This window comes from Melanostigma gelatinosum (assembly GCF_949748355.1).
Source record: "Melanostigma gelatinosum genome assembly, chromosome: 23".
In the NCBI taxonomy this organism is placed as follows: domain Eukaryota; kingdom Metazoa; phylum Chordata; class Actinopteri; order Perciformes; family Zoarcidae; genus Melanostigma; species Melanostigma gelatinosum.
The window spans coordinates 3,193,686-3,215,754 of NC_136656.1; the positions used below are offsets into that span (position 1 = coordinate 3,193,686).

Here is a 22,069-nt window from a genome sequence, read left to right on the forward strand (position 1 = left end):
ATTTTTTAAAAGTTAAAACCCTGATTTGGAGAAGAAAAATACTCTTCAAATTAAATGAACGTATAATCCCTCTCATGACACATCCAAGCCAGTAGGTGGCGACAGAAGCCGTGCTGTGGTTTGGTAAACAGAAGAAGCTCAGCAGCACAACAACACTGCTAGTAACCTTAGCTCAAAGAAGAGCGAAGTGTATTTTTTTCTGCTTATTGGGAACATATTAACAGGTGAGTAATGAAACTGACGCACACAAAAGCTTCTTAAATACTTGTTTAGCTTGTGTGCACGTTTCTACGATTGTTAAATTACGCGTTAATCTGTTTCCGGTGTGTGTACAACGTTAGCCTGCTAGCTAACATTAGCTCCGCTAGCTTCTTTTCATTAGCTGTCAAGATTATCACCTGTGCTAAGAGTTGGATATGTCATAACAATAAATTATGATTTAACGTTGCTGCCAGCTTCATCACGGCAAGCTAGTTGAAGCTACATTAGCTGGCTATAACACATAATTATTCGTTACAAATAGCTATAAAACGTTAGCTACACTGGCTAAAGGTGGATTCCTCAGATGTTTTTGTCACTTCGTCTTAAGGACATTTAGGGGTGTTTATGGCAGAGTTTATAATGTTATGTGTACAGGTAATGTTCTCTGTCAATGTAATATTCTGTATGGTTAGGTGGTAACTAATGTGCAGTAATACATGACATTACTTAGCTAGAAGTGAAATACAATGCACACTATTTCATCCACTTTAAGGTAACAAAATGCACCGATAAATATGGTCGCTGAATATAAGGCTAGTGTTACACAGACCACAAAGTGGCTGTTGGTCAAGTGTGTTCAGGCCCACTAAATAAGGTGAATGAATTATTGTTACTGCGTAGTATGCCAGTTTTGTGTTGGCAAGAAATGCCCGGATGTATATTCGCAATAATTCCTGAGTATTCCTTCAACTGCTCATAATTAATAGACATGTAACCTGTGTGAGGCCATACAAGTAGACATTGATCGCTATTCAGGGGTCACTAGGAAAAAAATAATATTTTAAAGTTTAGATCAAACGTCACATCCTGCACCATATATATATATATATATATATATATATATATGTGTGTGTGTGTGTATAAGAACGTTCATGGTCTTTTATTAAAGATCTTTTCGATAATTGCAGCGGACGCCTCAGGGAAACACACCCAGAGGGAGAGTGAGTTCATTCTCCTCTCAGGTAGACTTAACTGGACTTTATCGTGACACAGCAAATAGTTGTTTGCTGCTATATTAATGTTCTGCATATTGAATTCAGCACCTGCTTCGGTTCACTCTCGCCACATGCTTTTGGCCAACATCCTGTGATCACCAACATGTCCAGGCTGTAACAAGGACAAACACTGGAGTTTATGCCTCTCTTTTTATTTTAACTATTTTCAGTGTCTTTTTCATTGATCTAGTAGTTCATATGACATATTCATAAGTGATAGATAGATGACCATCTGAACCAAACACCTGATAAAAAGTACTCAGTCTAGAAATGGAGTTGAAAGAAACCACTTTGTAGACGTTAGACGTCAGTATTTTCATTTCTGCAATCTTCTCGATGCAAATGTGCTTCATGCTCTTGCAAATCAAGTGTGAGTCGGCTATCACCTTGATTTCTGAAATGTTTATTCAAACAAACCCTTATATCACAGGTTATATTGCTGTGTTAAGCCAGCGATGCCACTTCGTGCAACTATCTTTGTACTGCTACAGACAATGCTAAATATTTTTCAAATATTCTGGTTCATATTTCTTATTAATTATAGTTCCGTATAAAGTGATTGTCTAACTGTTCTATCAATAGAAATGCTGGTCGATCCTGACAAGAATTGCTTTATCTGGAGCTACTCTAACAAATAGATCTGCTAAAGCCCTCACACATGTCTACTAGGGGTGTAACGGTGCGGTGCGGTTCGGTACGTTTTGAATACAGCAGAAAACTAGAAATGCCAGAGAAATGTCCTTGATTTTAAAATATATTTAAGCCAAGCCAAGTACCGCTGTGAAAGGGCTCATGGCTTTTTCCACTATCTCAGTGGATCACCATTCACCATCCAGGGGAGTACAGTTTGCTGCCCTCAATGAGTGTTTCTTCTCCCCTTCTGGCTACGGACTTGTTGCTTGGGTCCTCCTGGGTCCTGAACAGTTACCAACTTTTTCTGTGGTGGGGGTGATGTTGAGGGAGAGAAGTCTACACTGCAGTCTGCTGCTCAAGATATCTTTCAATCATATCATGGCTGGAATTCCATCAAGTTTGTACATCTTTGATTAGTTTGTGTGCAGGAAGCGCTAGCTTAGTGTCGCGTTAGTGTAGTTGTTCTTCCGTGGTGGGCGTGTCAGAAAGCACGTTGTCTGTTACGTCGGGTGGGTTGCCTTGTTGAGCGCAGTGGCTCCACCGAGAGAACATTATATTTCACACAATTTAAGCTGTATTTTATTTTTCAAATGCAATAGTATAATTCAAACGTATTGTTCGGTTCGTAATGCGTACCGAACCGTGAGCCTCGTACCGAACGGTTCAATATGAATACGTGTATTGTTACACCCCTAATGTCTACTATTCAGTGCTAATAATCGCCATTGACACTGAAACACACGTCCTGTTTTTCCTCTTCGATCCTCAATGCAGGTACGCTGGAATTTTCTGACACCCACTCGGACATGTCCTATGTCTTCATCAACGACTCGTCGCAGACCAACGTGCCTCTGCTGCAGGCCTGCATCGATGGAGACCTGCCTTTCGCCAAGCGGCTCCTGGAGACGGGATGCGACCCCAACATCCGGGACAACCGGGGCCGCACCGGCCTGCACCTAGCCGCCGCCCGAGGGAACGTGGACATATGCCGCCTCCTGCACAAGTTCGGGGCAGATCTGTTGGCCACGGATTTTCAGGGAAATACGGCCCTCCATCTGTGTGGTCATGTGGATACGATACAGTTCCTGGTTTCCAACGGGCTGAAGATCGATATCTGGTAAGAAATGTGATGCTTAGGCGATGAAGATGATGTTTATGTTTCTTGTGGTTTTACCTTCCTGTTTCTACAGCTTTCTATTCTCCTCTGTGGATGTTAATGTATTTGCAAGTTGTTTCATAATGATGCAGAAGGGTGCTAATGCTACACGTAGACCGATGCAGAAGGGTGCTAATGCTACACGTAGACCGATGCAGAAGGGTGCTAATGCTACACGTAGACCGATGCAGAAGGGTGCTAATGCTACACGTAGACCGATGCAGAAGGGTGCTAATGCTACACGTAGACCGATGCAGAAGGGTGCTAATGCTACACGTAGACCGATGCAGAAGGGTGCTAATGCTACATGTAGACCGATGCAGAAGGGTGCTAATGCTACATCTGAAGCAGATTCCAGTGCTGATATATTTAGATATTGTGCTTAGAAGGAAACGTCACACTATATGCGCTTACATGCACAATTGTTTTGATGTGTAATGCTGTGTGTAATGAGGTCTTTTTCCCATACAACTCCGCCCACACAGGTTGGCTGTGTGCAGCAATTATTACACTCTGACTGTGACTTTGAGTCATGTGACCTCGTTGCGTCCGGATGTGCATCCAGCCTGGTGCTGGCAGAGACAACGGTTTAGTGTGTGTGTGTGTGGGTGTGTGGGTGTGTGCGTGCGTGCGTGCGTGCGTGCGTTTCAGCAGCACAGTCCTCTCCGGTGATTCACCTTGGATGTTGAAGTGTGTTGTGAAGTAACTCGCCCCTTTACTCCAGAGTGAATCTGCATTCTCCACGTGCTACAGCGGCCTTGCTGTGCCAATGACATGTCTGCACGCTCAGTGTGAAATGTATTGTCTCTACAGTGGGCTCATACTGTTTGCCTCAAGTCTGTCTGTTTAAGTCCTGCTCAATCTGCTAAATAAACACTGTGTGTGTGTTACACAAAAGCTTACTTGTTCAAACAAATCATCTCCTTCAAGCTATTCAAACACTTCAACAGTTCATTAAGCCCCAAATAACAATGATTTACTGGAATATCAGCAGAAAGGAAATACAATCAGACTTGTAAAACCATGCGTACGCCTGCCTCTGTGCAATTTACTTTTATAAATCCTGAATCAACCTGTAAATCAAGCGGGCCGCACGGTCATGCGTTTAACATAAACATAAACCAACAGTGGCGTGTGAAGTCATTCCAGCAGTGTAGGTGGGTCCATGAGTGGAATGTATGTCTGCAATGTGGTGTAGAAATAAACTATGAGGTGAACTAAAAACCACATCAGGGAGGAGAGAGGGAACAATTGAAGCTAAAGAGGGATTTAACTGCCACAAAGGGCCCATGTTAGGAGCTCAGGTGTTTACACTCTGCTGAGCCACGCTCACCTCAAATATCTTGTATGGAAAGCAGCCACACTAAAGGCAGAAAGTGACAAATGAAGCTCCTGTTGAGCTATACTTAGCACGGGAAAAAGGGTGTGGAGTACTTCCTGTTGAACATCCAAGTGAGTGAGCAATAATATAGATATGTTTGACTTGAGAGGGATGAACACAAACAAGTTCATTCAGTCAAAATGAACACTATGCAGAGTGTCAGTGAGAGGCACGTCACTATTTCCCTTTAAAGTCTCCCTGCTCCTTTTTATTTCAGTGTAAATCTGAAACTTGAAGCGGCCCTTCTGATTGTGCGGTATCAATATATTTCAGTCAACATACTGTCTGTGTGTTTTACTTTATAGACAGTTGTCACACAGTTAACACTCACCTGTAACTGTGAAAGCTGATCAGAAGTTATTCCAGTGTGCTTGTGAAACGCTGATTAACATTTACAACTTCCGATCGCCAAGCATTCCAAAAACATAGATGTGACAAACTGAAGTTTCTTTTGTTACACACTGAACCCTCATGGCCAGCCACAGAAACAATGACTGTGAGAGGAACTGTTAAACCTGAATGAGTTGACCTCAAAGGCACACATTGCCACACCTCATCAGGCTGCAGAGTCTTTATCTTCTCATAAGCGGGACTGACTCTTGTCTGTATTGCATAGTTTGTGTTTAATTTGTCACATCATTAGTCATAATAACAACAGCTGGGATCACAGGAGAGAAGTTATTGTTGATGGTTCTTGTCAGAAATCGTTCCTATCCGCCACAACCTGTGTGTGTGTGTGTGTGTGAGAGAGAGATATGACAGTTTTGAAATGTTGTTTCCTTTTTATTAATGAATCGAGCTTGATATTGCCTCCAGCCTGTCCTTTGTTTCTAACAGTGTCTGTCGGTTGTTCTGCTCAACAGTAACCACAATGGCTCCACCCCTCTGGTGCTGGCGAAGAGACGCGGCGTCAACAAGGACGCCATCCGTCTGCTGGAAGGACTGGAGGAGCAGGAGGTGAAGGGCTTCAACAGGGGACCCCACTCCAAGCTGGAGACCATGCAGATGGCCGACAGCGAGAGGTGAACTACATGTGTGAGAGTGTGAGGAAGGATGGACTGTGTGTGTATGTGCTCCTTTGTTGGGTTTTGCCTGGATTTGATCATTCATGTGCCAACAAACCAACAGAGGAATCAGCTGATCTGATCAAATGCCTTCACAAAAGCTCACTGAATGTTTCCAGAGAGAGTAAAGCAGACGGACACTCGCACAAAGAGGAAGTTTCGTCTTAAAAGCCTCAAACTCTGTTTCCATCCACACTTTCTTTTGTGTTCTTGTTTATTTGAACTTAGCGTGAACAAACAAACAAAGGTTTATCTTATCTTTGTGTGAATCAGTCAGGTGAATATTGTGTAAAAATACACAAATCAACAAATATGTGTTAACTCTCTCCTTGTTAGCATGACTGCAGTCTACACACATAGAGCTAATGCTGATGCTAACTCACTTGAACACAACATACACCAACCTTGTGCTTCATCGGGGGGGGGGGGGGTGCTAATACATTTAAATGTGTCTATTTGTGTTCTAAGTTAAGCTTACGGCTGTTAGAAAAACATTGCAACAAAGACACTAAACTGATTGTCCACTCGGGTCATTTCCTGTCTAGAGCCAAAACACAAATTGGGTTGTGGACAGCGGAGGCAATAAAAGCTTATCTTGTCTTATCTTCTTCTGATTTTATTTAAATACAACACGGCGAGGCTGCAGAACCTCAGACACGCGTGACAGTGACGCTGCGTGCTTGAGGCAGAAGGTGGAGTAGAGCTCCTGTTTGTAACGGTGATGTCCTCCGTCTGTCTGTCCCAGCGCGATGGAGAGCCACTCCTTACTCAACCCCAACCTGCAGAGCAGCGAAGGCGTCCTGTCCAGCTTCCGGACCACCTGGCAGGAGTTCGTGGAGGACCTGGGCTTCTGGAGGGTGCTGCTGCTGCTGGTGGTCATCGCCCTGCTCTCCCTGGGCATCGCCTACTACGTCAGCGGGGTGCTACCGTTCTCCACCAGCCAGCTGGAGCTGGTGCACTGAGGGGAGGGGCGGTGAAGACGAGGCACGGGGCAGGGAGGGAGCGGAGGAAGTTCTGCTTTCGGCTGTTTGTACCAGAACAGAAATCCAGATCTTTGTTTATTTGCGGGCCAGTATTGTTGGGAAAAAGTATTTCTAAAAAGAAGCAGCGATCCAAAAGAACAAAACTCTCGTTCTCTATTAATAAAACAATGTGCAGGCTTGAGGTGGTGAGCAGGAGGAGCCAGGAGGAGTCTCACACTCACATGAGGGTGTTGTTTAAATATTGTGTAACATATCCCCTTTAAAACGAGATGAGAAACAGTGTGAGGGAGGAACATGCTCTTGTTTCGGTTTTAATGACGTTTCCATGTATGACACCTTATTTCATTCATACTGTGTCTTCTGTTACAAGCTGTACATTGCCAATGTTTTGTGTCTTTTACTTTCCTATTTGTCTGATCTTTCCGTTGTGTTATTTATCGGATATCTTCTCGTTACAGAAGCATGCGGCTCTGTTGCATTTAAATCATTTAACATCATATTTAAACTGTATATTGTAACAGCAGATTAACAATGTTTTGCTCTATATTCACGTTATCTTAACCGACTTGCAATACATAGAATGTATTTGTTGGATATTTTCCCACCTGTTGATTTTTTGTGTACAATACCGCATTTGAACTGAATCCTAATTGAATGTGGAAAAAGAATAAAATCATGTGTACGTATGATTCTAATCAGCCATATCGTCAGAATTCTGATTCATCTGCTGATCGGTGCGTTAATAAATATTTACACTGTCTTTAATCCATCCAGTATCATTATTTATGCACATGTATTTTTACAATATGTTATCTTGATTTAAAGTTGCTAAATAGTGAAATCCATCTGACACCTTTTCTGACACTTGTTGCTTCGCTTCCACTCCGAAATTGCAACATAAAACCCTTTATTTATTTCATCAAAAACACATCTTCAGATATTAAAACATGAATAATGTTGAATAATGAGAGCATGTGAGGGATCAAAAACTATATCTGTCTCAAACCACTCCCATTCTGACTCATAATAAAAATATATTTTAGTGTAACATGAAAAAACATTGATGGATTTTAATCCTGTTAATATTTGCCTCGTCATTTTATTCTTTTACGGTGTTAATGATAATGTTACATTTTGGAAATAAGGTTCCTTCAGCCCAGTACTAGTGATGTAAACATGAAGTATAATATTGCGTAATTCATGGTGAGTTTTAGTTTTTATTAATTTAGGCAAATTAGCACCTCTAAAAGTGCTGATTTATCTGTTATAGTTGCTGTTTGCAGTGTTCCCATTGATGATGACAACTATCACTGCATTACTTTGATAGTGAAACAAACTTAAAAAAAACGATAATTCTCAGGCGAGCTGAACGCTTTTATGATTTATTGTCGGATTTAAGGACGTTTATTGGCGTCTGATATGATGTTATCACTTACCACATAAGAGTCACACTGAATCTACGAATATTTTAAATGTAAATACAAGCATATTGTACACACAACAGGATATGACACGTGCCATGAATGTAAAATCTGAATGTACAAAGTTAATCAAATATACTGCTGTAAATTCCGACAGTTCAGAGCAGTATTTTTAAAAGTCCGACTCCTACCTCTTTTTAAAGGCCAATTTAAAGTTTTTCCATATGTTTAATGTCCAACACAGTGTTTTCTTTATTTTATTGTATCCTCGTCCTAAAGTCAGGCGCGTAAAACCCATGAAGCGCTCAAGAGAAGGCCCGGATAGGCCCAGCTCTGTTCACTGGCCAATTACATGTCTGGAATATCAGTGTGGGCGGGATTCATTGTTGACATGTGTCCACAGGTGAGGAAGTGTTTGTGCGCGCTCGCTCTCGTGAAATACCCGGATGAGTCAAGGTTTGTAAATGTTAAAATTTTGCGTTGAAATTTAAAAAATGATGGACGTGATTAAAAATCAGTATTCAGGCCTTAAATGAAGAAATTAAGCTACAAGACGTCTCCGGAGGGAGATGAGGAGGAGAGGATCACATACATCTGAATGTGTCTCGTTATTGCCCCATCATTTCCTTCAGCATAACATAACTTTTTATGGATAATCTTTAACACTTTATTTATTATTTCCCCCCCAAAAAAGGCTGAAAGTAGTTTGTAAAGTCTGCCATACACAAATTCCACCGGATTTGATCTGCAATGTATTTAAAATATGCTCAAAGCTTGAAAAGAAATACCCGTACATCACATTAACACAATAGAAGGTAAACATTCTTTAAAATACATTTTATTTTTATTTTGTTAAAAATGTATACAAATTTGGTTCGAAATTTTAAAAAAATGTTGGGGATTGCACCAACATAATACTATATTTTGATATATATTAAAAACATTAAATTGTCCAAACGCCGATGCAGTTGCTCCTCCTTCATAAAATACATGGACAGCTGTGCTTTCAGGAGAACGGTTGAAAAGACGTTTGGATGTCTTTAGACGTTGGACTCTGCGTGAGAACCTTCTAAAGAGGGGCCCTCGTCGGCTTCAGGGGGCTCATGAGTGCCACCGTCGGCGTTCAGTAGCCCCAGACCCACATCTGAACATCGAGCAACACCGGGTCCAGGGGTCTCTTCGGAGGAGCGGGTATTCATGCACCGGCGGGTCTTCATGCACCAGCCGACCAGAGAACACACAGTCGCTGTGATGATAAACACCACGGCTGCTGTGATGCCGACAGCGAGCAGAGTCCTCATCTGTGTCGCGTCGGTGACGTTCTGAGTCGGCTACAAACCGGAGAATGAGAGGAAAGAACATGTAAGTTACACGTACAGTGACGCAATGTTTGTGAAATGATGGCACGCTGCACTGAGTGCACGTGACGGCAGCAGTATGTGCCATAAGTACGTTTTGTATTTCTACTCCACTACAACTTCGAGGTACACTTGTATTGGCCTAATTACTACTTGCCGACTACATTTATCCGGCAGCATTGTAGCTACTTTGCAAATTAATATTAGTAACATGAAATATAATCAGCACACTGTGACTTTATGTTGATCCTTAATGTTGAGCCTTAATAGGCTGAACTGTGCTCCACCTTTACCAACTGACATACAAGTGATGATGAAGCATTATTTATTATAATATAATATATGACACATTATTCTGGACATTCTGCATAACGTTTGGTACTATACGAACATTTAGGATTTGACTATTTACTCCTTGTACCTTGCAGTTGTCACTCACAGGTACAGGCGGCGGGCTGGTGGTGGTCTGGTCCAGGACTCTCTCGAGGACTCTCAGCCTCACAGCAGACAGGTGCTCCCTCAGTCCTTTATTGTCTTTATATTGAACGTAAAGAAGGTAATCGCCTTGATCTCCAGCCGTAGCCCCCTTCAACGTCACCGTCAAGTCACCCTGCGACTCCCACAGAGCTGATACATTAACTCTCCCCTCAAGGGGCACGTTCCTGGACAGAAAGTCCAGCTCGAACACGCGCTTTCCGTCTCGTTCCACCGTGAAATTCCCAGGTTTTCCTGCCGTCACGCTGAAGAACGGAAACGTGACCGTGTCACGCTCAGTGACCGATGAGTCGGTGAATGGCACCACGTGCAGCTGGGTGCTCTCATCCTTGGAGCTTAACTCGTACAGTCCGTTGTCGTTGGTGTTTGCACTGTTGAAGGTGACGGACGACTTGTTAGAATTGATCCGGTCTTCGTAACCTCGTGCTGGCTTCCACCCATCATCCCACCGAGCCACCGTCAGGGTGCTCCTATTCAGGAGTCTGTGCACCAGTGTTGCGCTATTCTTGCAATTTTCAGTTGCTGCAAACTTGACTTGATCTCCGATGTTAACATAGATACCTTCTCCAAAAACATGGTTGATAACACACAAGAGAAAGCCAAATATAAGCCCTTCCATTGTCCGTCTGCAGTGGCGTCCGTGTTCTATGAAGAGCTCTCTTCAAATGCGACTGTTGAGTGTCCCATGGGGCGTGTCCCAGAGAATTGTCCTCTGCAAATGCCCTGTGTGTGTGGGTGTGTGTGTGTGTGTGTGTGTGTGTGTGTGTGTGTGTGTGTGTGTGTGTGTGTGTGTGTGTGTGTGTGTGGAACATCCAGGAGTCTCTTATGCATGAGATGCATGAGATGCATGAGATGCAGCAACATGTATGACTAACCGGGCGTTTCGTTACAGCTGTCTCCATCATCATTGAACAGTTCAGCAGTGCTTCCGTTATCTTTCACCGTTACACTGTCGGGTTTCTAAATACACTCCCCGTGTTTAGAGACACTCGACCGGTTTGGAGGGAGCGTGTTTGTTTGTTTCTAATCCCGTGTCAGGGAGAAAGAGGGGAAGAGTCTGTTTCACTCACCTGCTCTATTTTACCTCACACCAACAAAGAAGGAACTTGAATAGGTTTTAGATATTTTCTCCTGATATTTTCTTCACATTGTCTTAGACACTAAATCAACGTCTTTTGTGTTTGGAATTAACGGAACGCACCTTCGGTTAAGGCTGCGTGGTAATAATTTAATATTAACCGTTTGTCAAATGATGCGTGACACGCTGCACCGAATGCACGTGACGGCAGTAACAGTAGGCCATAAGTTAAGTAATTGTTCTACTCCACTACAACTCCGAGGTATATGACATCATCTCAAGTCACGCACGGTAAGAGGAGACGATACTTTGACGTTCCACCGTGTCCTGAGTGACAGAATATTTAGCTTCACCGAATCAGCAAAATAGGGGTGCAGGCAGCGCATTATCTCTTTGGTGCTACTGCCTCAAAAGCGCGGTCATACGGGTCTTAAGGCGAGTGCGTGGTACAGACAGATAATGTAACATGTTTGACCTGAGCGCGGGCGGGTGAATAAGGGTGGAGTAGTTCAGTCACACATGTAGAATGTGAGAATTTTAAAGTGGATCCTAAATGCTACAGGGAGCCAGTGAAGAGATCGGAGTAAGGGTGTGGTGTGAGACCGTCCATTTGTCCCAGTGAGTAATCCTGCAAACGGGTTGGGTTATACTCTCATGCAGAAAACCCTAAAGTGATGGCACATGACCGATAGTAACCTTTGTGCAGCGGAAATCTATTGAGGCGAAGTCATGGAGCTTTGTTTCCTGTTTATTCAGGAGTGTGTAACAATTTGAGAGCATGTATTATTTCATGTTGCTGCTTCACTGCTCTCACTTAAATGGTAAATGGACTTTTCTAGTCTTTCCGACCACTCCAAGAGCTTTCACAGGACTTGACTCTTTCACACCCACTGATGGCAGGGCCCATGATGTAACTTATTAGTTACATCATGGGCCCTGCCATTTGGCCGACATTACTTCTCAGGGAGAGAAAACCAGCAGAATTTCAAACATTTCCTCACATTTGGAGCTGTGGGAAAATTAATTTTCTTCTCTCAAACCACGCAGGTGAAAAAAAGTCACACTGTTTATAATGTCGGAGCGATTACCGCAATAATAGAGATGATAAAGGCTATAAGCAAATGAATAATTGCCCACACACACATATTTGAGCGCGCGTGCCCTCCCTGTGCAAACAAAGCTGACACTTGCCAGCAGTCACGGTTGTCAAAGCAAACAGGAGATCTCATTAACTGTATTGGTATTTATTATTGAAATAATAAAATGTACGCCAGACACTTGGTAAACAATCTTCAAAATGATCTGGAATTACAAATAAACTGTAATTATTTGTAATGCAACAACGAATTTATCAACAGGAAGTGCATATTATTTAGGCAGATTCTATTTATTTATTTATTACATTTTTGAATTAATTAACTTTGCCGATTACGTGAGCCTCCCTCCTCGACCCCCTCCACAACACACACACACACACACACACACACACACACACACACACACACACACACTAAAAACATGACCAAAAGATGACGTTTTAAAAATAATTTAATCTAATTTATTGGCAAAGCACGACACACAGGTTAATAGTGCAAAGTCTTTCTTAAGTTAATGATTGAATAAAATATTAGTTCCACCCCCCCTCAGCATTATTTGGCGTTGAACCCAGAAGGCCCTCCATTAACGTGAGATCCAGGAGGAGCGCTCCCATTAAATGGTTGCATCTCCACATCTGAGCTTCCAGCACCGGGTCCAGATGAGGCATTTGATCTGTGGGATCTCAACCAGTAAAGGGCTCCCAGTACCAGACCTACAATCAAAACAGCTTCTGCTATGGCCACAATGGTCCCCGCGCACATCCCCTTCTCTTCAGGAGGTTTCTCATTTGGCTACAGAGAAAAAAAACAAGAGACAAAATAAAATGAATTAAAATGAATGGTGACACTTATTTGCATGATAACAGGTGTGACCTGTAAAGAAGAGGGCACTCACACACTCAGTCGGTGTTGTGTTCTGCTCCGGGATTCTCTCCGTGACTTCCATCCTCACAGCAGCAGGATTTCCCCTCCGTTTCCCTCCTTCCTCTACGGTGTAGCACATGTAGACACCCCGGTCCTCCGCCCTCACCTTCTTCATAGTCAGAGACAAGTCTCCCGTCAGGTACCAGTCCGGTGACACGGATACATTCCTCTCCCTAAACCCGGTCCCATTGCTGATGAGCCCTGCTCGATCCTGTTCAAACACAAGTTCTCCGTCTTTCTCCCATCGTATGAACTTCACAGGTCTGCGCGCGGTTTGGGAATGACATTTCAGCTGGGCTTGCTCTCCCTCGGTCACAGATTCATCGGTGGGTCTAATAACCTCCAGCTGGATAATGGTAACTGTTCCCTTGCAGAAGAACTCGTACGTAAGTTGGTCGTTGTACCTCACATCGGTTAAGACAACAGAGGATGGGGAGTTGTGCAGAATCCGGCCTTTGTAAAGCCCCTCTGACTTCCACGTGCCGTTAACGAATGTCGCCACAGTCTCAGTGTTGTCGTGTGTCATCAGCTTAAATACATCATCGGTGCAGCTCTCAGTCGCCGTCAAGTTGACTGAGTCTCCTAACATTGCCACAGCGGCTTCTCCCGAATGGCATCCGGCAGAAAAAACGACAACGAGCGCACAGAGTGTAATTAGTGCCATTGTTACACAAAAAGGACAATCTCAGCCAGCGCCCGTGCGGAGCTGCGTTCCTAGACAGCCAACCGTTTGAATGACAATGAGGAATCATGGGCATGGCACATTATTCGGACTCGCGTGACGAGTAGGAGCAGTTGTCTAAAAATACCGTTCATAAGTTAGATCAGCCACATCGCGTTGCTCTGTTCCAGTGGCACAACCTGTGCTTTCAGATTCACTGTTAGCTGTGAATCAAGAGTTTGTGGTCTGAACTTACCAGGGAGGCTTTCACCATGTAACTCATTTATGTATATCATTCTGACTATGTTTGACTTTGTTATTTTCCTGTTTGGTGAACTGTTTGGTGAGTTACAAAGAAAGCCATATGCTATATGGAGGCTGGAGGATGAGTTCAGTGCTTCATCAGCTGACACAGTGTCTCTGTCCAGACGGCAGCAGGGTGAGCAGGGTGAACAGGTTGTGGTTGGGTGGTGTTTTTCACATTCCTCAAGCTCTTCGCAGGCTCCTCTTCTCACCAATATCCCTGATGCTCAGTAGATGGGTACCAATAATGTTCTGGGGGGATTTAATCACCTGTAGTCTCCCGTCCTGCGCCGTACATTACATTACAGTTTGTACTGTTTGCAGTCAGGATGCTTTCTATTGCTCCTCTGTAAAAGTTGACAAGAACATGGCGCAATAATTGAACCTTCTTAATTTCCCTGAAGAAATAAAGCCGTTTATGAGCTTTCTCTTCCAGGATGATGGAGATGTGTGAGGACCATGTCGGGTAGTTTGGGATGCTGGCTCCAGGAACTTAAAGCTGCTAACTTGATCCACCTGAGCTTGATGAGCAGGTTATTCTCTGAGCAGCACTCTGCACGGTTGTTGATTTCCTCTCTGTATGAAGCCTCATTGTTCTTTGAGTTCTCTTCATGTTTGGGGGAGCAGTCGTGGGTGTACAGCGTGAACAGGAGGGGGCCGAGCACCCACGTTAACTGATGTTCAACTCATCAGTTAATGTGGCCTCCCACATAATGGAGGCACTCCTGCTTGTATAGCCTTTCGTCATTTTGGGTGGCCTGCACATATCTTTAGTGCTGTTGGTGTGGTGGTCTCTCACCAGTCTCTCCTCTTTGCCTCCTTGATGCCAGCTTTCAGTCCTGCTCGGGCAGCTTTTGGGGAGCTTTGGACCTCTCCATTCATCCAGGCCAAATCAATCTAGTCCGTTCACTAAAACAGGAACTTTAAGGTTTGCTTTCTTATCAACTTTTATTTTTTTTATTTTATTTTTTAATACTGTCATTTAGATCCCCTCTTCACTTTGGCAATGCATCGGTTTAGTTTTTTAAAATATTTATTCCTTTGGGAAAAACTAGATGGAGCTGTTTTGTTGTGCTGACTGTGTGTGCCCCCCCCCCCCCCCCCCCCCACGTATCATCTTCCGTCATCGACGCACCCCCGGTATCGATCGAAAGTACCGAAAGCACCGACAGCCTCCCTCCAATGAGCGGCTGACAACAGTCTGACTCGCTCCGCGGACACGAACCCTTTTAACTCCGCTTCACACTCTGACTTTTCTTTGTCTTTTTCGCTCCACTTTGTGAAGAGTTTTGTTTGGACATTGTTTTTGGTTTCCGTCATGTCTCGTCTTCTCTTCCTGGTGCTTTGCTGCGCAGGAGTGCAGCCTATGAACGCTCAAGGTTTGTGTCTTATTCATGAACGCTTTACTTTGTTAAGACACGAGTGTGTTAAATAAAGCTGTTCGTGTAGCTGAATAACCTCGTTTCATTAAGTGGGTTCTTCGAAAACGAATTGGGGGAAAAAAAGGGAAGAAAGTTTAGTGTGTGTGTGCGCGCGCGCGCGCGCGCGCGTGTGTGTGTGTGTAGGGGAGAAACTAAAGGTAAATGGGGTGAAAAACCCATTATAGATATCCCCAAAACTTCCCAGTTAATTTCTGACACCAACTCTTTTTTGTATGACAAGTGTTCTGAGATTGTATGTTTAAACCTGCTTATGGCGCCATATCTTTACTAGATATGCACTCATTTGCATATGCATTACCAGAACATAAAGCTGAAGATTGGATAAAGCCGTGTTCAAAATTCAGATATAAAAAATGGATTTATTTTCAAGCAATGCATTGGAAATTAACAACAACAAGACGAAAATTGAAAGGATATAAAAAATAAATAAATATACACGTGTGTGTGTGTGTGTGTGTGTGTGTGTTCATGTTAATGAAGAGAGATGTCACAGAGGGCAACAGTGATGTGTTTTTAATCGTTTTTTTGGACAACAATGGAGCTCTATGACACATAGCAAGAAGATATATCGCTTTACACACATTACCTGTTGGTTATCTTTTCGTAGGGTTTGTTGACAAGAAGATTTTTTTTTTTTAATTGCTAGGAGAAGCATCGTCTGACAGATCAGTGAAGATCCAGACCTTTGTTGGCCAAACGGCCGTCCTTCCCTGCCAAATTAAAGTCGGTGAATACGAAAACGTCCCGTCAGTAGAGTGGTCCAAGGAAGGTCCGAAGCACAACATCGCCTTCCTGTATCGGCAAGGCTGTGAGACCTTCGAGGAGAAGAATCCGGACTTCCATTACCGGACCAACCTCTTCATGAAGGAAGTGAGATACGGAAACATGTCGCTGAGGCTTTCCGACGTGCGGCTGTCTGATGCAGGAACGTACAAATGCAGGAGGATCCTGATGGAGCCCCAGGACGCCAGTACAATAGAGCTCTCTGTGGGTATGTCCGAAAACTATTCATCGTAAAGAAACTATGCAAAAGTTGCTTGTTATCGTTATTTGTTACCTTTGGTCAAATCCAGGTTTGCAGTTGTTCTGCTATGCTAAGCTAACCAGCTTTCATTTCAACTAATGTCTATACTGCAGAGTGGCTTAATCCATAAGAATGCATCATAGTGGTTTTTGACTGAAGTGTTTAAAGTGTACCTTGTATGATTCTTTTTTCCCCGTTTAGGTGCAGCTTCTGAGCCCAAACTCTCGCTGGTTCCAGGTGCTGGAGTGACTCTGCACTGTGAAGCGAGCTGCTGGTTCCCGCTGCCCGAGATCACATTTCTCGATGCTCAGAACAACGTCATCAGCGCTCAAGAGCCGAAGAATCCATCCAGAAGCGGCTGCTTCACCGCCACCAGGAGAGCGACTGTGCAGACTGGCAACAGGTCAGATTCTGTCATTTGCTTTATTTACCTCACGTTAACGTCATGACGTCATTGTAAAGAGCACCAATCAAATGCAAATGATGTGTAAAACTGAGCTGGAAATATTGCATATCATCCACACGCGTGATGTTGTTGTCTGCTGCCATTCTTTCCGGCACAAAACTCGACAAAAACAAACTTTAATGAACTCGTGTCTTTTCATTACAGGTTCACCTGCAGAGTTCACCAGCCTGAGATAAACCAGACGAGGAACACGGAGATTTACATACCAGGTGCGCTGGAGCTCTAACGCTCCACCTGCAACGAAACCCTACATTCACATTCATGCTTTAACCGTCTCTTGCCTTCTTGTCAGCCGCATCGAGTTTTGCTGTAAAACAACCTGGACCTAGTTCCCTATGTCGAAGTGTCTACGTGTCTTATAGGGACAACACATTTTGAAATTAGTTCAGCATTGAGAGAGAACGCTGCAGACGGCTGCAGTGTAATCTCTCTTTGGCAACTCCTCACCGTCATTGTACGGCCACTAAAAGTGCTTGTTTCTGCCACTGACTCAAGCTCAGATTGTTCTTCTAAGACTGACATCTTTATGGTAAGAACCCTACAAAGAAAACGGGTTTCTCAACCTTGGGGCTTGTCCGTGCGTCATCGTTTTTTTCGAAGTGGAAGTTTCCCTTCTGCTTAGACAACTTTGAGCTTTTTACTTCTTCAAATTTCAATGAATTAAGAGAAATACGGTGAAGACACGATGACATGTTGATGTATTTTGGTCATTCATGCATGTTGTAACACCGTTGACTCTTATCTGTAGGATACTAACATACTGAGGTTTTTCTGGCCAAGATAATCAAATCAAACATTTATATTTGTTCGTGTTTGAGTGTCTGAATCCTCATTCCTTAGAAACACATCAAATCTCAGTCAAAGAATTAAGTTTTTCTTATCCGAGGATTTTATTGAGGAGAATCCAACGACTTGGACATTCAGTGTGACTGTCGTCAGTGTTTCCTATTTTCTAAATTTCCTACAATATACTTATGTCTGTGTAATCTTTATTATTATTTCAGATGACTGCATGGGATCCTGCACTCAAAATATCAGCATTGCTGTTCTAGCATCCATAGTTCTAAGTGCAATAATTGCATTCCTATGCGGGAAATATTGCAACTCTGGTGAGTCGATCACACTTTGTTTGTTTCAAGGAGATGGAAGCTTGTTTTAGTTTGCAGCTGGCAAATCCAGAAATTCAACACCAGCTTCTTCAGCCAAATACCACACGGACACAGATATGTGTGTAATATTTGTCATCATTGCATCTTTTGAGATATTGATGGAATTAGTTTGTAGAAAAGGAGCGCGGTATATTTGTACCAAAGTCAGGTTTGATAAAGTAATAAAAGCTGAGAGTTAGAAACGCACGGTGAGGGAATCTGCAGACAAACTGAAGATATTTTCATTTATCAACCGAAAGAAACTTGAAGAAGCTTTGTCTGTTAGAAGATTCCTGAGCATGATCGTAAAGCAGATGAAAGTGGTGACGCAGAGCTTTTTATGTGAACCAAACACAGGCAGCGTCAAGTGCTAAAAGAACATTTTTCTTTTTCTTCTCACACAGACGGGGTACGTAAATTGCTTTCCAACCAATCATCACTCCAAAGTTCAACATGCAGCAATGCAGAATGTCAAAACCTGAGAAACCAGGCAGCCTCCGTCCAAAATGCCGCCAACGAGCTTCGGAGAAAAGTCGATGAATTGGAGTCGAACCTTCGTGACAAAGATGAGTTCAACCGCAGACTAACTGGAGAGCTTGAGGACCTCAGATCTCAGCAGAGTGCTGTTGTGTGCCGCCAGCCCACGAACCTCGTCCCAGAGTTTCCCCACGTCATCGATCTACAACCGGCAGCCTCAACCAACAACAGCAGTTCTGATCTTTTGACGAATAGCGGTGCTGCGTCGCCCATCGCTGCTTCTCCAGCTGCTTCTCCAGCTGCTTCTCCGCTTGTTGGCCTTTCGAGGACCATGTCCGAGTCTCGGCCTCGTTCAAACGCCGCCAAGGTCCCACGTAGATCCACCATCTCGGTCCCGTCCAGTAACCGCTACAATGTTCTGGCAAATTTACGTGACGATGATGCGGAGCCGTTGCTGTAAATGAGAACGGAGCACACTGGAGAACTTTGTGATCAGTTCGGGTGGCTTTGAAACAAACGATTGCCTCCCGATGTTTACAAAATGTTGGTACCCACGAGCCATCGGCACTCGCTGAGCGCTCGGGAGCTGCTGCTCATTCTGCAGATTTGAAAAACACAACCTGTGAACCAAAGAAACGTTTCCTGAGAAAGAGTTTTAAATTCAGATTCATTTAAATCTCTACACACTTAAAGGTATTCAGGTTTCTGGTCTTCAGACCTTTCGTGGTTGTAGCAGTTACTTTATGTAGATTTAGTTGAAAAAGACGAAGCACCTTCTTATCTAAATATAAAACCTTTATTTAAGAAGTCCTGTGCACACGTGTCCCTTATTGTACTCTGGGGTTTGTTTTATTCTCTTTGGTTGCTCTGGAGTTTTTAAAAGTATTGATACTTGTTCCGTCAACTGTCAGGATAATAACATTTGCATATTTTTAAAGCTTTTGTACTGTTAATACTAAAAAGGGAGCTTTTATTTGTTTAACAACAAATAAACAGCAACCTGGTGAATGAGGCATTTATCTATTTGCTTCACAGGTGAAGGTTTCCATCCGCCAGCGTTCAGCTTTAAAGAAAGTCATTGAGAGAAAACACACTCCAGATTCGGTTGCACTTCAATCTCTTCACTAATAGAAATTGTAGTATAAAATCTATGGATTGTAGACAGAATGTGTACATTTTCACTCCCAAAGCGTAATTATATGACATGATATTTTTCTATGATTTAATTTAATTTTTTTCCCCTCTTCGATGTGTTTTTTAAATGCATTTATTTGCCTTATGAACAGCATTTTAAATAAACTTGCCTTGCCTCAACCAAATAAACAGTATTAGCCGGTGAAGTCATGACATGACGAGTATAAAGGTGCACCATGTTGAAAAAACAGAGAAACAGCCCATCGAGTTCTACTGGATGACCTCAAGTTTGAGTTTTAATCATTTGATCAAGCATCATTTGATCTGCATGTTACCATTTTAACTTCCGTTCATCTTGTCATTATGCCGATGTGAGAAACAAAACAAAAACGGTGTTTTTTACTTCTCCATATCTATTAGGGTCGCGACCCACTTTTGGGTCGCAGACCCGTTTTCAGTGGGTCGCGGGCCTTTGCCTGACAAAAAAAAAAAAGTGATTTTATTTTGAAGGGCATTTTTTATGCAGCGGAATCATTCCAGCATTTACGGCACTTGTTCAGCGGTGCAGGAAAAACACCGACCAATGCGTTGTGAATCACATCACGTGATGAAGCTCAGCCAATAAAATATGGGTATTCTGACAAGTTTCCTGACTTGAGTGAGATGTACACACACCGTGACACACGGGGAGAGACGAGGACATATGAGCAGAGCAGGACTATTGAGGTGTGAGTCGTGAAAGTAAAATCATAGGACGATCTCCAAAAGAGAGAAATGGCCAGAGAGACCAGAGTCATTAGACTCTGAAGAATTCACCTGTATGAGTCTCTCCAGTCAAACACGAATTTCTCTTTTTAGAAGATGAGAAAAATATAATATTATGGCTTTGTCACTTCACCCTGAATGAACTGAATTTAAAGCTGCAGGGCAATTCAGTGAAAATTATTTTGCTAAAATTTATTTCGTTAAGTAATTTATTTTTTAATCCAGCCATTATTTTACTTGAAATTAGAAGAACATTTATTCATGTATTTCTATGTGTTATTTATAATCCATCCAGTTCAATTTGAAAAATCGGAATAATATTTGTTAATATTTGTTGTATATTTTAACAAATATTATTCCGATTTTGACAAAATGACTGTCTATTTTGAATATTGTACAAAAAAAACTAGCCGCTCCTTACCAGCTGGTGGCGGTAAGCCGCCAATGAACAGACGAAGAAGAAGAAGTGCAGGTCACGTGATTTCAGAGGGTTAAAAAAAAAAAAAAAAAATACACGCAAGGAGCTGTAATGAAGCCGAACCAGACAACTTCAACTGACACCGACATTACCATGCCTAGCATTCAACTTTGGCGGTGAATCAGCTGACGACGCTGGGAACTAATGTTGGCCAGTCAACCAGCCTGTTTACACCATGAATTTAAGAGGACTCTTTCAGGACTTCAATCCCAGGTACGTTGAGCTAAGCTACGACCTAGCACCGTAGCTAAAGTAGCTAGCTGGCCAAACAAGGCCTGGCTAACCTGCTAGCTAAGATAACGCCAGAGGTTTGCTACAAGTAACGTTACTTAACTTCATACGTTAATTATATCTATGTAACGTCAGTCAGTTCCTCACTCGTGCATCCAGGAATCAGGCTGAACTTAATAAAACTAGTTGTTTTAGGTTGCAACAGTTACAGTTAGCCGATGACCGAATGAGCTTTACAGGCCATCAAAAGCAATGACTGCAGGCTTAGACTTATTTAAGGGTAAGGGATAACTAGTACCAGCTGCTTTTGACACTCCATATACTATTTTCATCATACTACGGTCTATTTAATCTAAATTCTGCTTTCTTAGATACAGCCAAATATACTTATCTCCCTTTATTGAGCATCCATGACTGATAGCATCACATCCTGTGACATTTGACTTTTTATCTTATCCTACTTTTTCTCTTATTTGCACACTGATTAAAACAAGTTTCAGTTTGCATGCTTCCCTTCACCCACGCACTCCACATATCTCATCGGCTCTGCATTGTCTCATGTGTTTCTCTCTCTGTCGCCGGTGTGCAGTAAGTTCCTGATCTACTCGTGTCTGCTGCTCTTCTCTGTGCTGCTGTCCTTGAGGCTGGATGGAGTCATCCAGTGGAGCTACTGGGCTGTGTTCACCCCGATATGGCTGTGGAAGCTGTTGGTCATCATCGGGGCCGCTGTCGGCACTGGAATCTGGGCGCACAACCCCCAGTACAGGTAGGCTCTCTCACGTGTATGGACACCTGGCTTAGTGGTCAGGTATTAATGGGACCGCTGCGATTAAGGCTACACATGCTGCTATAAATGCAATACCGCAGGGTGTCCAGCTCATGAAATAGTTTGCTTAGGCTCACGCTAGGAACGTTCGGATTCTATCTGTGTGTCCTCTCGCAGGGCTGAAGGAGAGACGTGTGTGGAGTTCAAAGCCATGCTGATCGCTGTGGGGCTCCACGTCCTGTTGCTGATGTTCGAGGTGTTGGTGTGCGACCGCGTGGCGAGAGGAAACTACTTCTGGCTTCTCGTCTTCATGCCGCTCTTCTTCGTG

General features: G+C 43.1%; 3 protein-coding genes across 3 annotated transcripts in view; all 3 read left to right on the plus strand.

Moving 5' to 3' along the window:
- The first annotated feature begins 135 nt into the window (after positions 1 to 135).
- Positions 136 to 7,233, plus strand: LOC306796310 (ankyrin repeat domain-containing protein 46). The gene is made up of 4 exons (XM_079295170.1): positions 136 to 224; positions 2,664 to 3,006; positions 5,290 to 5,448; positions 6,236 to 7,233. Exons 2-4 carry the CDS (start codon positions 2,696 to 2,698, stop codon positions 6,450 to 6,452), a joined length of 687 nt encoding a protein of 228 aa, XP_079151296.1. The 5' UTR covers positions 136 to 224; positions 2,664 to 2,695; the 3' UTR covers positions 6,453 to 7,233.
- Positions 7,234 to 15,128: 7,895 nt separating this feature from the next.
- On the plus strand, positions 15,129 to 18,917 carry LOC306796765 (butyrophilin subfamily 2 member A2-like; the record flags this gene model as incomplete). The annotated part of the gene is made up of 6 exons (XM_079295834.1): positions 15,129 to 15,189; positions 15,899 to 16,243; positions 16,478 to 16,679; positions 16,887 to 16,951; positions 17,747 to 17,851; positions 18,295 to 18,917. The coding sequence occupies 6 exons, from the start codon at positions 15,129 to 15,131 to the stop codon at positions 18,825 to 18,827; spliced, it is 1,311 nt and encodes a 436-aa protein (XP_079151960.1). The 3' UTR covers positions 18,828 to 18,917.
- A 1,856-nt stretch (positions 18,918 to 20,773) lies between these two features.
- Positions 20,774 to 22,069, plus strand: part of tmem185 (transmembrane protein 185) — an 8,092-nt gene continuing 6,796 nt past the window's right edge. The window contains exons 1-3 of the mRNA XM_079295105.1: positions 20,774 to 20,957; positions 21,565 to 21,741; positions 21,919 to 22,069. The exon at positions 21,919 to 22,069 is cut by the window's right edge and continues 57 nt beyond it. Of these exons, the coding sequence (XP_079151231.1) occupies positions 20,920 to 20,957; positions 21,565 to 21,741; positions 21,919 to 22,069 (366 nt within the window). The 5' untranslated portion in view covers positions 20,774 to 20,919. The remainder of the gene's footprint in view (positions 20,958 to 21,564; positions 21,742 to 21,918) is intronic.

Excerpts from the sequence above, each read along its gene's own strand:
- LOC306796310 (XM_079295170.1), top strand. The coding sequence starts at position 2,696 with ATGTCCTATGTCTTCATCAACGACTCGTCGCAGACCAACGTGCCTCTG. Across the intron at positions 3,007-5,289 it reads GGGCTGAAGATCGATATCTG|TAACCACAATGGCTCCACCC; the intron begins GTAAGAAATGTG and ends TCTGCTCAACAG. Across the intron at positions 5,449-6,235 it reads CAGATGGCCGACAGCGAGAG|CGCGATGGAGAGCCACTCCT; the intron begins GTGAACTACATG and ends TGTCTGTCCCAG.